Genomic DNA, 15,582 nt, shown 5'->3' on the forward strand with positions numbered 1-15,582 from the left:
CTCAGAACAGGAAAAACAGGATTGCTCTGACTCCTCCTAGTACTATGCAGTCAGTATTCACGAAGAATAAAAAAATGAAAGCTTCTGTCACTTAAGGCAATAATAAAAAGACAATTCTGGTGTCCTGTAGTAAGTAGGCTTCTAAACCTCAGTGTGACTGTCTATTCAGATGTTTTAAAGTCTAAAATCCTGAGTCATTGCTTTCTCTTCATGCCTTATTTTCTATTATCAAACTATAAGAAATACATAGATGTGAGTCATGCTGCTGGGCATTTTCAAAGAAACCCCTCCAGATCTCTGCTGTGGGATGGATTCTTAAATTTGGAATTGGAGACATGATTTTTCTACTGCACTTCATGCTTTTCTTTATATTTCTGGCTCTATCTGTCCTTCCAGAGCAGCCAAACGAAATCCGATGTTTAAGAATACTTTGTGGTGTGTTGTTTGACTACTTGTTTTCTGATTCTAAAAGTCTTCTTCTAAAATCCTTTTTCCTCAAAAGGTGGCAGAAGGCCTGGTTCAGAGAGATGGAGACTTTCTGATCAGGGATTCTCTTTCCAGTCCTGGGAACTATGTTCTTACGTGTCAGTGGAAAAATACCTCCCAGCATTTTAAGATCAACAGAACAGTTCTAAGACTCAATGAAGCCTACTGCCGTGTTCAGTATCAGCTTGAACTGGAAAGCTTCGACAGCATTCCTGGCTTGGTTAGATACTATGTTGGGAATCGCACACCAATATCAAAGCAGAGTGGAGCAATTATTTTTCAGCCTATCAACAGGACTGTGCCTCTCAGGTGTCTAGAGGAAAAGTATGGTGTAACTCCAGTCCGACAAAAAGAGCCAAGTAACCCTGAAGGAAAACCAGAAACTGCAAAAAGGCTGAGTCTTGGTATATCCAGCATGCAATCCCCGGAGCACAGCATACCCAGGGGCAATCTTTTGAGGTACTTTAATTTTGCTGTCCTTATGGAGGGAAATGAGGTAACTCTGTCAGCTCTGGCTGTAGGTGATATGAATTTTCACTCTGATTTTAGACAGGAAACTAGGTATGAGGGTTTGCTGATTTTTTTAGCAAATGAGTGAGAGCAAATGTAGGCTCTGGAAGCACAACAGCAGTGCAGCTTGTTCTTTGCGAATCTCGACTAGAATAAAACAAAGGATTAGAATAAAATCTTCTTGCTGCTCCAGAGAAGCTTTTCTTTCCATGTTTGACTTCTGCAATAAAATGCCAAGTGTGGGATAATGGATCCTAATTTCAGTGTCCAAATCAAATGTTCCATTAAAAAAATCTCAACACCAAGGAACACCGTCATGAATGTTGCAGGGTCACATATATTATAGCCCATTCGTTTCTGCCACAACAGCATGAAATACCTTTTATTCTTATAAGCTTCCCAAGTGGGTAGCTAATGATCCTTGCACTGTTTTTGATATATTCTGGCAATTATGTATGTGTGTTAAGTGTTGGATATATATGGTTTATATAATATATATGTATATATTGATATGGCTTTGTTTGCATTTTTGTTTACCCTAGAAACAAAGAGAAAAGTGGTAGTCAGCCAGCTTGTTTGGATCATGTTCTGGAAAAAAGATTCCCTTTGAAGGCTCACCAGTCAGAGAGCTATCTGCTAATAGGTATGTTCTGTAATTAAATGTTTCACACTTAGAATCTGTGTGTGTCCAGGTAGTCCATTATGCTTCATACCAAAGTGAGATTGTTGAGTGTTCTCAGTCCTGTATATACAGATATATTTAACAGCCAGTGTAAGCTGTGTTAGCATATTGCTTGCTCCTTAAGTCACTGGAATAGGGTTTTCACTTACAGTGCACCAGGTAGCTGAGTACCTTGGCACACAGCTCAGTAGGCTTTCAGAGGAAAAAACTAACAGCTACAGTTGGCATTAGTATCCTTTTGACAGTATGACTTTCCTTGCTTGTGCTTTACAAGAACTGACTTGTCTCATATCATTTTGACAAGTCTATTAAGTAGAAGCCCTGTCTCATGGAAGTCTGGTAACTGCTTCCACAAGTATGCAAGTGTGCTAGTGTTCCTCCCCAGGAAAAAAAAACACTGCTTTGGCTTTTGTATTCAACCTTCCCCCCCCACCCCATCCCTTTTGCTTTTTGTTCCTTTTACTGCTGTCTGGTTCCATGGCGACTGTCATTGTCTTCCTCCAGGGATACAAGGTGTACCAACACCTGATTAGTTGTTGATGGTGGCTTTTTCTTTCTCATACTCTTCAGAGATGTAAGCAATTGTATCCATACTAACATACTGGCTAAGGAAGTTTCAGGGATTCATCTGTTCTCTAGGGACAAATTCTAGTGTTTCACTTCTGAGGCTGCTAGTCATTTTGAACGTGGTAGCTGTTGAAATTTGTAGTGCCTGTTGTGGAAAGAATTCTTGAGACAAAGATAATATTGAGTATTTGTAAAGTGAGACTCTATCTTGATAGAAAGGGTGTGCTCCTGTCTTTAGCAATTGGATGGACAGGTATTCATTAAACAAGTTTCTGTCCATCTGTACTTGATCATCTTACTCCAATCCATGGCTGCAAAAAGTTTTCTTTTGGTACTACACCAGTTAATCTGAAGAGTACTGCTGTGTACTTCATCATGGGGTCCTTCAAGCACGTTCTGGTATGATACTGCTTATGAGTGGTGACAGGCTGTGCTTTGCAGATTTTGTCTGCAGAAATTGAGAGCCAGCTGGAAAAAACCAGCAAAGCCCATGTGCTGCAACTGGCCATTTTGCTGGGGATACCAGCATATGCATGGAGAACTGCAGACTGGGAATGTCTGATAGAGGCTTCAGTCCTAGATTGGATGCTGAGGTTTGAGTCCAGAATGAGGTATAAATACACAGAAGCATGTGAATGTGTTTCTCCAGCTCTTGCCATCAGCTACCATTTAGGAAAAAGGTTAGCAGCCCTGAAATTCATTCCTTCCGTACCTGATGGCAGGTTCAGGCTCGACTGTGGGAAGCTTTTCTTTCATCTCAAACTTGTCATTCTCAGAAGTGACTCATCTTTTATATGGTGTGGCTGGAAGTTTCTGCTTTTATGGCCTAGATCAGGTTACAAAGAAGCCTCCTATTCCAAGCTATGGAGACTATCCAACTCTGACAGTATAGCCTATGTATGCAGCAGGGACTGGAATTATTGTCAGCATTACCACAGAATAATATTATGGTGCAGCTGTTCTGTGTATTTGGGATTTGGGGAGGATCAGCAAGAGAATGGAATTTACTGGCTAGCTCATTCCTCAAAATACAATTTCATATGCATTTTGTCAGAAAATAACTGACATGATCTGTCAATATTTTCCTCAGGAATCAGCATTAGGACATGAACCCTGGGACAGGCATCAGGATACGTGTTTTGGCCTTCTAAAATTGCATTTTCCCTTGCAGGTTCGAGACATCCATCTCGATTACCTGAAGCAGATGCAGACCCATATCCAAGCTCTCCTGCATTTAGAACAGGCAGTGAGCCTTCTCTAAGCCCCACAGTTGTTCAGAAAGTCAGGTCTGAGTTACAAGTAGGAGAAGCTCTTGGAGGATCAGACAGTCAGCTCTGCCCAAAGCCTCCACCTAAACCCAGCAAAGCACCCCTGAGAAAGCCTCCAGATTCTCCCTTAGCTTCCCACAGTTCAGAGGAACACTACTGTGAACTAAGCCCTGCCAGAGATCCTGCAGCAGCAAAGCAGCAGTTATGTCAGAAAACCAGCTATGTGGAACATCTGATACGAAAGGAGAGGGGAACACACTCATTCAGGAACTCTGAAACAAACTATTTGATCCTGGAAGATGACCCTATGATGAACTCTACAGATCCTTTAGAAGCTTCAACTCATATGGCTGAAGATGACAGCATCTTTTCTGCACCTGTGTTTGAGACTGTGTCTAGTTTTAAACCGAATGATTTTGAATCCAAACTACTTCCTCCTGAAAACAAGCCATTGGAAACATCAATGTTAAGAAGAATTAAGGAGCTTTCCACCAACAACAGTGCAAAGGTTATTGCACAGCATATTCTTAGAATGGACTGCAAGGTAAGAAAACTCTTGCATTTTATTTTGTACTGTGCAAGTTCATACTTTTTACATAACTATTTTGAAAAGATTAATGGGTAGATTTGCAGCTAATACAACAAATGTATTGACTTGATTGTAGGAATTTTTAGGGTGTCGGGGTGTTTTTTTTTCCCACATTGGGAAAGTTTGGGTGGTTCAGCCTGGAGAAGAGAAGCTGTGTGGAGACCTTTTAGCACTGTCTAGTATCTGAAGGGGGCCTTACAAGGGTGCTGGAGAGGGACTCCTCATCAGGGGCTGTAATGGTAGGACAAGGGGTAATAGGTTTAAACAGGGGAGATTTAGGTTGGATGTAAGGAAGGAATTTTTTACTGTGCTGGTGGTGAGGCCCTGGCACAGGTTGCCCAAGGAAGCTGTAAATGCTCCATTCCTGTCAGTGTTCAAGGCCAGGTTGGACAGGCATTGAGCAACCAGGTTTAGTGGAAGCTGTCTCTGCCTGTGGCAGGGGCTTGGAACTAGATGGTCTTTAAGGTCCCTTCCAACACAAACCATTCTGTGATTCTATTTGAAGAACAAGAATGTTAACCATCCCTTTGGACTAAAGGTTTCCCGCCATCCTTGACTTAAGACTCAAATTCTCAGGGTTTCATACATCCTTTTAATCTCCTATCAGTTGCTGTGCATCTGTGATTCAGCCTTTCTTCTATACTGGAGGGTGAGCTGTCTGTGCTGTAAACCATTGTGGAAAGTACCACTTGTGACAGGAAATAGCCAGTTAGCTCACAAGGGCAAACAGTAGACAGACATTACCTGATTGCCATACGCTGGCTTGTATGACGTTCAGCGGAACTAAATGTATTTAAACTAGATGCTCCTTTTATCTGAGTTTCTGTCTTACAGCTGGACAGGTGGTGGGGGAAAATGCCTATCAGGCCTTGTGCATTTTCCTCCTATGAGGACTGTATTGCTAGGAAAGTGTTTAGAAAGACGTAAAACCACAAAGCATTATTTTTCTACAATGTATACTTTGTTCAGCTGACAGAGCTGGGGATGGGCTGTTGGTTCAGAAATAGGGCAGGACAGAAGTCATTTCCTTGTGAGCTGTTGACTTTCTGTAATACATGAAATGCAACTGCAGTTAATCTGTACCACTTTGCTGGGCTGCCAAGTGCTGTACCTGCCAGAGAGCAGCTACAGGAACTGAGTGTTGGGGCTTTGTTTGGGTTTAAGTGCAGCTTGAGAAGCAACATGCATGGCTACTTACTGGGCAGCTCCACTGCAGACAAGAAAGGAAGTGGTAGTGCTCCAGAATAAACATGTCTGGTGCTCAGCCTAGCACTGCTGCACTGATTCACACCTCAGGTCTGGGAAGGGGGTAGTTCACCAGAGCAGCAGTGGGGTAAGTGTGCCATTCCCTGCCAGCTGCTGGGTTCCTGCCAACATCAAATGCAGCTTCTCTCCTCAGTATCAGTGTTGGCTGCTGCCGAGTGAGGCTTCGCGTAGACATGGTGGCTCAGAAAAACTCAGCTCTACAACTGCTTGGTGTTTTCAGAAGTGATAGACTGTGGCTTCTTTACTATGGTTCCAAGAGCAGCAAGAGCATTCTCTGACATTTTAGTTCTGAAATTCACCTTTTCTTCCTTGAACCTCGTAATAAAAAACAGAATGTCTTTTAATATATTGTTAAAGTGTATGTTGCTTGAAGGCACAGGATATGCATGCCTTAGAGAATTAGTAAGGGAGTTTTATATATACTATATTCAATTAGGTTGTTATTAGTCTCCTTATTTTAAATTCTATGAGCTCTGGAATGGGGCCAAGGAAACTGCCTCTTGGAAGCGTGGGAGCCTGTACAATTCATTAGAAGTCACTGGAGTGTTTTACAGAAACAGATTTTTGGGTTTTGGAGCAGGAACAGTAACTGGCTGGGACATGTAGAGAAGTCTGTTTTATCTTTATCTTGCAGTGCTGAGAGCCAATGACTGTCATTCCTTGTTAACTTGCTGCATACTACCACACTGATAAGAACTGCGTGATGCAACAGGATTGGCATGCGAACTGGGCCCGAATAAATGTTTTGTACTGAGATCTGTGATAAGGCTGAAGTTCATAGCTTGTCTCGAGTGGCAGCAGTGGCTGCTTGCCTTTTAAATAGTGAGATTTCTAATAATGAGAAGAGCACCCATATGGTGATGGAGTATCTGCCACTTGCAGGCCTGAGAGGACTTTTTTTGACAAGGAAGTAGCGGTCAGTGTGTCTCTAGGGACTTCAGACCACTCCTGCATCTCCAGAAGTGAAACGGGTTTCTCGACAGTGCTAGATTTTGTACCAGGGAGGCTTGTTGTGTGGCCCAGATTGCTTTCATCTTTTCATAACCAAGAAAGCCTGCTGATATGTCAGTAAATAGCAGGCAGATGGGTTTGTGCATGTGTCATCATACAGGCCTTAAACCAGCAGATAATCTCACATTAGTATGTTAATGTGATTTTGCCTAGAATTAGCAAATTAGCATATATAATTGCTATTGCTATAACCAGTAGCTAATACTGTGTGTTTAAAAAGCAAAGACAAACTGGCAAGGGTGTCAGCTTTCACATGCCGACTTCATTAGGCCCTCAACATTGTGTCCACCTTAAAGGCCTTTTACTTATTAATCTTTATGAGGAACCTGTGATTTAATCCAAAAGCATTCAGAGCAATCATCTTTTTAGAAATGAAGATGGCAAAGCAAATGTTGGTCTTTTTGTGTAAGGCACTGAAAGTGCATTAAAGTTAATCAAATTTTTCTTAGATGACTGTATCCCAGGGTTGCATGCTGTGCCCTTAGCTCTGCATGCCCTGCACTAAGCTGGAGGACTTCAATGTGGTTGCAGGGAGGGTTTGAAGTAAATGAGTTTCAAATCACGTGCAGGTCTTTTGCCCTTGGCAGGTGGCAAGGATCCTGGAAGTGTCTGAAGAGATGAGGAGGTTTATGGGAGTGAACTCTGGGCTGGAACTGATCACCTTGCCTTATGGACATCAACTGCGCCTTGACCTCATTGAAAGGTAAGTGTTCCTATTACTCATTTCCAGGGCAGCTGGCCAGGAGATCAGAGCATTGCTACATTGTACTCTGCTTCCTCAGAGTGCTTGCCTACAGGTTGTCTGAATTCATGTGTACAGAGGGCAAGGTAGAGAGATACGGCATAGAACTGCTTTTTGCATAGGAAACATTCCATGACGTCCTGGGGCAAATCCATGCATGTAACACAGGGAAAGAGGAACTGTCCTTAGAGCTCAACACCCTCATCTCCTTAAGAGCTCAGCCAAGCCAAAGGTTAGGGGGGACCTAGAATATAGCTGAATGTGTGTTTCTGGAAGAAATTGAAGGCAATAGCCTTCTGCAGCTGGGGAAGAGGCTAGAAGTGCTACTAAAGTAAAAAATGATCAGCAGATCTTATTCTAATACCTCTGCACAAGTTGAGGGGGAACAATTAGGGGTCTTCTATCCCTGATCTAGCTTTTCTGCTGCTCTGAATCAGATTTCAGTAGTTTGGTTGCGGAAAGTTTGGGGGAAGATCCCACGATTTGAGTGCAGAGGACAAAACGGAATTAGGGCAATTTTCCCAGAAGTGTTCATTCATTCATTGCTTAAGCACAATTTTTTATACTAATAATATTACAGGAAATCTTACTAAATTTATTTTAAAAGCTTATGTTCTGTATAATGGCGTTACTGGTCTTGATACAAAGATGTTGGCAAGAGGAAGTTTACTGGGGCACACCAAGCTATTGAAATAAACCTTTGAACAGATTTTCCTGAACACATGTAAAGCATAATTATTTAGTAAACAGTATAAATAAATTGTTTCATTTACAGGCACAATACCATGGCTATAGGAATAGCTGTGGATATCCTGGGTTGCACAGGAACAGTAGAAGATAGAGCAGCAACATTAAACAGGATTATCCAAGTTGCAGTGGAGCTGAAGGACTCACTGGGGGATTTGTACGGATTTTCTGCCATTATGAAAGCACTGGAAATGCCACAGGTAAAAATCTGTTTATGTTCCAAACCACAGAATTGTTTGGTAGTTTGCTTATTTTCATTTATGCAACTTCATCAAGACTAGAGAGCTCATCAGAACAAACTTCATCACTAGCAGGGTGCTGTTCCTGTGATTGCTGTGGCATCACTTAACAGGTATTCTGTCATTGTCTATGAACAGGTCACTAGGTTAGAACAAACCTGGACCTCTCTGAGACATCATTATACCCAGACTGCCATTATGTATGAAAAACAGCTGAAGCCATTTAGCAAAGCTTTGCACGAAGGACAAGACGAGTGGAACAGTGAGTATGAGTGACACTGGTTTCTGTCTGCCCTTTTAACTTCTCACTGCTCATTTCCTGTGTAGGGAGATGAGGCAGCTGCTGTTTGGATAGCTGCGTATCACATGTTAAAAGGACTGTGAACTTGTAGAATGCACTCTAAGACAATGCAATAGAAGGAAACAGTCTGCCAGACAAACGTGCTTGTGTGCGTGTACCCATGCAGAATCTAAAATCCTTCTCAAACTTATACTCCCTTTGTGGAGCAGAAACTAAAACACTTTCCTTGCCTCAAAGACGGAAAAAAAAATAAAATCTCCTTCTTTACTCAGAAGAGAGTTATTTCTGGCAAATTTAGATTTTTATTTGCTTTGCCTACTGGATCAGAGGGTGAATCCTTAAATACAAAGAATGGGTTAGTAAGAGAATTCCTCTGATCACACCAGGGGCTCCTGCATCCGTTCTTTGCAGCTCTCGTCTCCAAAGCAGTGCGAGGCAGAGAATAACATCTGAACACTTCTCTAAGAGAATGGATAAAGAAAACGTAAGCCTCACAGAATTTATTGGAATTATGCAGATTTTAAATGTGTTTTAAATCTCTGTGCCACTGTCTAGTAATTCAGCAGAGCCCCCTCTCCTGTAACAGATGAGTTTTCCAGCACTAACTTGTTTTGGCCTTCTCTCCCTGGAAACTGGTAGGACTGGTGTACCTGAGGTAATGTGTTAGTTTGGAAGATGGAAGAAAAGTAATAGTTTCTTGAATTAGCAATTTCATAATGTCTGATATGATTTGTTGTTCTCTATTCCAGAGACCACCAGTACTCCACAGAAGCATGTGACTGTGCCACTGCTGATGCCTCTCATTACCTTGATGGAGCGGCAAGCTGTCATTTTTGAAGGGATGGACCTCTGGGAAAGCAGTGACCAAAGCTGTGAGATAATGCTCAAGCACTTGGCCATGGCTCGTCAGATAGCACAGAATGCAGAAACGTACAGCCTGACTGCAGAGCGCATGCTGGAAGGTAGGGAGCAGTGTAGGAGATACTGCTGCACGTTGACACAAAGCAGGGGTTATGTCATGTCTGAAGAATAAGGTCTCTGCCTAAGTGCCACCAATAGTGCAAGAAATTCTTCTCCTCTTTCATGGGAGCTGAGATAGTAGCAAATGTCCTGCAGGAAACTCAGTCAGATGACAACATCAATATAGCTTAAAAGAAGACAAGTTAATTATTAATCACTGTAGCTCTCCAGTAATCAACAGAACATACGTTTTTATTAAACAAGTCAAAGTTCTCATGACTTAATATGCTTGACCCTTCCAGCAGCTGAGCAGAAGTACAATAAGGACCGAGGATCGCTGCTTCTCTTCTGTACATTTTCAAATCCCTACTCTGTTGCAAATATACCACCATTTGTCATAATGAGGTTTTCTTACAGCGGTGCAAAATGCAGCTCTTTGATCTTGACTGCTTGGAGCCAGAAAGCAGCAACGTGTTCAACATGTGACTATATTTTAAAGTTTGACTGAAACAGTGAGGGGAGATAGATGACTACTGATTCCTAAACAGATTATTTATTTACTGTGTCATCAAGTCAGTGAGTGATCCCTTTAAACAGTTAGGTTACCCCTGTAAGGTAATCTTACAGCTTTTTTTACTTCCCAGTTAGAATATGTTGAGAATGCCTAGGATTCAAAGGGCACTGGCTTCTTAATATTAAAATTAAACAGTGTAAAACCAAGAATAGATTAAGTATGTGACACTGCAGAAAATTTGTTGTATGATATTCCTTTAATATAAATGAATGTACGTAGAATTGTGGATTATTAAAGTATATCTTGATGCCGGTAGCATGCATACAGCAATAATTGTATTTAAGGTCAGGCTTGTAATGACAATTCCAGACCATTGAGCAAGGGGATATCCTGTCCTAGTGTCCCTAAAGCATTTGTATGCTATAGAATGTCAGTAATGGAAAGGACTGTCAATTGTTAAAAATAACTGAAGGAATCCAGCACACTAAGGCTTATCTTATTTGGAGGGAATAGATTTTAAAATCCATTTCTTCTGAATAAAAAAATTTGTCCGATAGTAATAGTGTGGGATTCTTTTTCTTTACTAGGTTTTCAGCCAGATGAAGAAATGAGTGAAATCTTCAAGACAGAATTTCAAATGCGATTGCTCTGGGGCAGCAAAGGAGCCCAAGTTAATCAGAATGAAAGATATGAGAAATTCAGCCAGATTTTAACTGCACTTTCCCGAAAACTGGAACCTCCCCCAGTGAAGCAGGTGGAACAATTAAGTATATAAGACTCTGTAAACACTATTTAAATGATATACTTGAAATAACCTTGGTTTTCTTTTGGCAATTTGATACAGCACAAACTTCTTCCATTTCACAAGATGTTTAGAACTTTTAACTGCGCAATACACACTTGTTTTAGAACTACTGATTTCTAAACAGATTATTTATTATTTACGGTGTCACTAAGTCAGTGAGTGATCCCTTTAAAACAGGTAGGTTAGCCCTGTAAGTTAAGTCTTACAGCTTTTTGTATTTCCTAGTTAGAATGTTTTAAAAATGCCTAAGATTTAAGGGCATTGGCTTCTTAATATTAAAATTAAGCAAACAGTGTAAATACAAGAATAGATTAAGTATGTGACATTGCAGAATATTTGTTGTATAGTATTGTTTTAATGAATATAAATCACTGTACATAGAATTGTGAATTAAAGTGTATCTATCTCTATGCAAAATAATTTGCAGGTTGTAGAAATTATACCTGTGATCACAACAGAAAGCTCAACTATCACTGCTCCTGTGAAGGTACAAAATGAGTTGTGTATGTGTTCGGACACCTTACTTTTTGTATAAGGCAGCATCTGTAGTGCTTTTGCTGGAGCTATGCTGCCAGGAATGAATGATGAAATGGCAAGAACAAACAACCCAGATAATTAAAATGCTTTCAGATATGAGTAAATGTGGGTGTATGAATACATTAAACTTGCTTCATTTACTGAGGTGAATCATTTTGGTAAGTAATATTTTTTTCTTAGATGAAGGCAAAGCATAAGCTGTTAGCACTTTTCACAGGAAATCGGCATGTATGGCATTTATATTAAGAGTGCTTCAGCAGCAAATTCCACTGTCACATATAAAAACGGTGTACTGGCATTATCCTCAGAACCTGGATAAACATTTAAGCAAGAACTAAGGTTAGAGATTCATGTGCTCATTATTATTAAGTGAAATGTTACTTTTACAGCATTTGAAATTATTTGAGCAGGCTCACAACACTGCAAACACTGAAATGGTATGATCTGTTCCTCCCACCTCCAATCACAACAGAGGTTCTACCACTGTAACAAGAGGGTACAGTGCTCATGCTGGAAGTCTTTAACAAACGACAAGTGGGGAAAGTAATTCCATAGAGCATGAAAAGATTTTTTTATTCCATGAAAATATTCTCAACAGAGAACACTATTTTTAAACAAAGCATTTAACATTTAGGAAATCAACATGTGCACAAAAAATGATTAAAAATTACTGGAAAATGTAAGATTCTTTAAGACAACTCACATTCAGAATTTTAGAAGTGATTTATAGCTAGCTGTGCAAGTACAAATGTTTTTTTCCTATGTTTAATAACCCTCATACAAGTTGCACTATCCCTCACAAAAGCAACTTGCCTCCAAAGGAAGCAAATCCTGGTTTCAGAAAAACAAACAGTAGCCTTAAAAGAACATTTAGTCCTTTACCAGGAAGTGTTATTACTGACCTGCAAGGCTGTTAGCCAGGCAAACCACAGGCCCTTTAGCAGAAAATACACATATCACATTTCCTCCTTTTCTCTAAAATAAAAAAAAAAAGCACTAGATTTTAAAAGAAAACAAAAACAAACAACCCAGAACAAAACCAAAAAAACCCATCCCAACACCCCCCCCCCCCAAAAAAAAACTACCTAAGTAGTTTTGTCAGTATTGAGTAATGTCACATTATTATATAAATAACCCTGTATACAAGCTCCAAAAATCTAAACTTTAGAGTTTAATAGCCCCCGTAATACACTAGAGGTCAAGCTGTGTAATAGTGGTATACATAACAAAAGGAATAAACCTCTACACAAGTCACTCCAATTCAGCCTTACTCATAGTACAGTTCCTACTAACACTGAAATTAAAAAGAATCCAGCACTACTGCATCTAACTATTGCTTCAGACCCCAGGAACGCTGGATGTTTTGATCCTGATTTCATTTCCCCAAACAAACAGCAGGTGGCTGGGTTGACAAGCTTGCTTTGATACAAGTATCCCTCCCCCCAACATCGCTAGTCTAATTCTTACCACCCTAGTAAATCAGATACGGTGTATTTATGAATAGAACCACAAATGGGAGGCTAGACAACATAAGCAATAGGGGCACTGCAGACAACTATATTTACACGTATAAACATATCCAAATTTCAATTGTTTACAAGTAAAAGTGCACATAGATCATTAACGAAGTATCACTCAAATTTCAACTGGTCCATACAATGAAGCATCACCTGGAAATGGACTAGCACTGCAGTAATTAAAATTGGAACTTCATAGTGAAAAACTAAAAGACAGTTTCCATAAAAATATTTTAAAAAAATATTAAAAGTCAAATGAAGAGATACACATTTCAATGTATCAAATTCATGATGCACCATGTATCCAGTAAAGTAGAGCTCTAGAAAACGCCTACTGTGGCTACCCCAGCAGCTGCAGCACTGTGAAAAGAGCTGAGACACAAAGCCCTTTGTGGGATACTGTAAGTGGTAGTGTTGGCAAACAACAGATTTAGGCACTCTAGTTTAAGGCAGCATTTGAATGGCAAGTGGTTGACTTCTGAAAACAGGCAGTAGCTTGCAGTGTTGAATCTCTCTGGAGGTGTTCCAGGTTTTCAGTGCTCACAACAGGTTACTGAAGTGCTGAAGATGGACCACAGGTTCTAGGAGTTTCTCTTGATTGCATTGTAGGCTAGAGCATAGATGTAGCATTTCCCCAAATCAACACAAATACATACGGTCTCTTATCAGTTATGCCAAAAACTGGAATGTAATGATGGTTGCAGTGGTATAGTTATAGCAGCATACATGGATACTGGTATGGAACTCTAGTGCTGAAGATAGTTGAAGAAAATGATTTGTTACAAAATAAGACAAGCAATGATGGTAAAGTGTTACGCAGACATGCCCGACTGTCCTAGGCATGCAGGAGGAGGTTAACGGCGAGCATGGAGGTGGCACAGGCAGACTGATAACTGACTTACGGTTCTAAATGATAGCCAATTGAGTTGAGAAGAATGTAACTGAGATATAACCAAAATATAGCACAAGCTGAAATATAGTTTGTGCATCTGGGACAACTTAGACAATGAAAATAAAGCAATTTTAGGAGCAGTAGCTTTGTTACTCTGGTAATGGAACTCTCTTTTCCTGCACAAATTGAAGAATTTGTATTACCATCCTTACCTATGTATGGAGATGCTAAGATGTTAGTGACTAAATGTATGTCTGCATGCATTCATGCAACTAGCTTTTCCCCTTGGGCCTCCCAGTCTAGAACCCCACCCCCCCCACCCCCCAGCAGCTGCATGTAACCTCCTTCAAGATCTCGCCCATTTTCTCAGAAACCCGCTTCAGGAACCTGCAGTCCAAGAGGAAAAAGAAAAGAACACAGTTACTGAAGGCCTTTAGAAGACAGAGAAGCGTGCTTGGTTCTAAGAGGCCCTTCTCAGTGGCTACACATCAGCCTTGTACTTAATTCCACAGACTCTCACTAGAAACACAAGCCACAGCTTTTAGATTAGCTTTTTCTTTCACCCTAGTAATCAAGTAGTGCAATGCCATTTCCAATCCTCAGAGAGGGGAACTGCTGTACATTTAAGACTTTTTTTTCCAAACTAAACATGATGCAATTCAAACACTTATCTTACAGGCACAGATTAAGACTGTAACATCATTCTATTTCAGGAGCAGAGAGAGGTTCAATAAGACATCAAGCATTACATGTGGTGTCTTTCTTTGCTTCAAGGTATCTAGAGTTAAAACAATCGAGTTGTGTCTGATACACAACATTCTACATTTACAAGCGCTGAAAAGGAAGGAGAGCCAGGTCAGTGGACTTTCTGTCCTCCTTAATTATAATGTTTTTTCCTGAGTATTGTTGTTGAGCTTTCAGAATCAGAAAACATTTTCCTGTTTAAGAAGTGAAAGCTGCCAAGTACTTGTTAAAGGAAGGAAATTAATAATTTTCAGTAACTGACTTCAGTTAGTTCTTAGAGGAGAAAAACACTATTTTAAACATTTAGTTTAAGTCATAAAAATGGCAATAGTAAATCCTGAGATAGGTATCTTTAAAACTAAGCCATTTTTCAGCTCTCTATAAAAACAAAGTATACTACAGAACAAGCAGAATCTGGTCTTTTGCAGTATGACAGCTGAATTGGATTTAGTGGTTTGTAAAGCAGGAACCCTAGTAGATCATTTAAAGCAGAAGACATTGGTCAGACTTACCAACCAGTGTAAGATAGATATGTAATTTAGTGTTATCATCTCTGAAAAAAACTACAGCAAACTCACATTGCAAACAACAGACCACTGCTGATATCATAACGCTTTCCATGAACCTGTGCAACTTTTTTTTTTACACTATTTTGCCTGGGGAATGTACAACTGAAAGCTGCCAGTTTATCATTAGATATAAGTTACTGCACCTTTGCTGTTTTTCTCTAGTGTTACATCTATATATGATGTTGGCACATAGCCTTCCTCTCCATTATGTCTTCGAGCTCTTGTCCACCCATCTCCTTTGTCCTCTTCAATAATGTACAGAATCTCTCCTTCTTTCATTGCCAGAGTGCCTTCATTATGACCTGGGAGACACAAAAGGCAAATAAGTTTCAATGTTCAGACAGAATTTCAAGTCATCTTTTTCCCAGGGCACAGTTTCCAGATCATATATAAACAGGAAGAACCAAAAATTTGTGCAACATAACGTATGTTCAAACAGGCTTACAGACAAAGACCGACTCCGATTGTAAAGCTGAGTATTTGCCAATAGTTGTGCTAATATTTAAACAGCACAAAAGCACTGCTCATGAATTCAAGTGATTTGTAAAGTATTTCCACAAATCTCATAAGCAGCTCATTGCTCATACAGTTCATTTACTTCAAATCATTTTACCTGTCTTTTCCATAAGAAATACT

At 40.1% G+C, this 15,582-nt stretch overlaps 2 protein-coding genes across 6 annotated transcripts in view; one reads left to right on the plus strand and one right to left on the minus strand.

Annotated features, from left to right (window-relative positions):
• BCAR3 (BCAR3 adaptor protein, NSP family member) overlaps positions 1 to 11,374 on the plus strand; it is a 91,204-nt gene extending 79,830 nt beyond the window's left edge. For 2 of the 3 annotated variants that reach the window (XM_061465488.1, XM_061465489.1), the window contains 8 exons: positions 503 to 945; positions 1,539 to 1,639; positions 3,417 to 4,057; positions 6,967 to 7,082; positions 7,897 to 8,068; positions 8,246 to 8,369; positions 9,158 to 9,370; positions 10,470 to 11,374. In XM_061465488.1, the coding sequence (XP_061321472.1) occupies positions 503 to 945; positions 1,539 to 1,639; positions 3,417 to 4,057; positions 6,967 to 7,082; positions 7,897 to 8,068; positions 8,246 to 8,369; positions 9,158 to 9,370; positions 10,470 to 10,657 (1,998 nt within the window). In that variant the 3' untranslated portion in view covers positions 10,658 to 11,374. Of the gene's footprint in view, positions 1 to 502; positions 946 to 1,538; positions 1,640 to 3,416; positions 4,058 to 6,966; positions 7,087 to 7,896; positions 8,069 to 8,245; positions 8,370 to 9,157; positions 9,371 to 10,469 lie in introns of those variants that run through there. The other variant, XM_061465490.1, reaches the window with a different exon arrangement.
• Positions 11,375 to 11,771: 397 nt separating this feature from the next.
• Positions 11,772 to 15,582, minus strand: part of FNBP1L (formin binding protein 1 like) — a 58,240-nt gene continuing 54,429 nt past the window's right edge. For 2 of the 3 annotated variants that reach the window (XM_061465498.1, XM_061465496.1), the window contains one exon: positions 11,772 to 15,248. In XM_061465498.1, coding sequence (XP_061321482.1) covers positions 15,070 to 15,248 — 179 coding nt within the window. In that variant the 3' untranslated portion in view covers positions 11,772 to 15,069. The remainder of the gene's footprint in view (positions 15,249 to 15,582) is intronic. The other variant, XM_061465497.1, reaches the window with a different exon arrangement.

The sequence above is a fragment of the Pezoporus flaviventris genome, unplaced genomic scaffold, assembly GCF_033815535.1.
Source record: "Pezoporus flaviventris isolate CSIRO_AGI_PZ_B2104156 unplaced genomic scaffold, CSIRO_AGI_Pfla_v1 ptg000040l, whole genome shotgun sequence".
Lineage (NCBI taxonomy): Eukaryota > Metazoa > Chordata > Aves > Psittaciformes > Psittacidae > Pezoporus > Pezoporus flaviventris.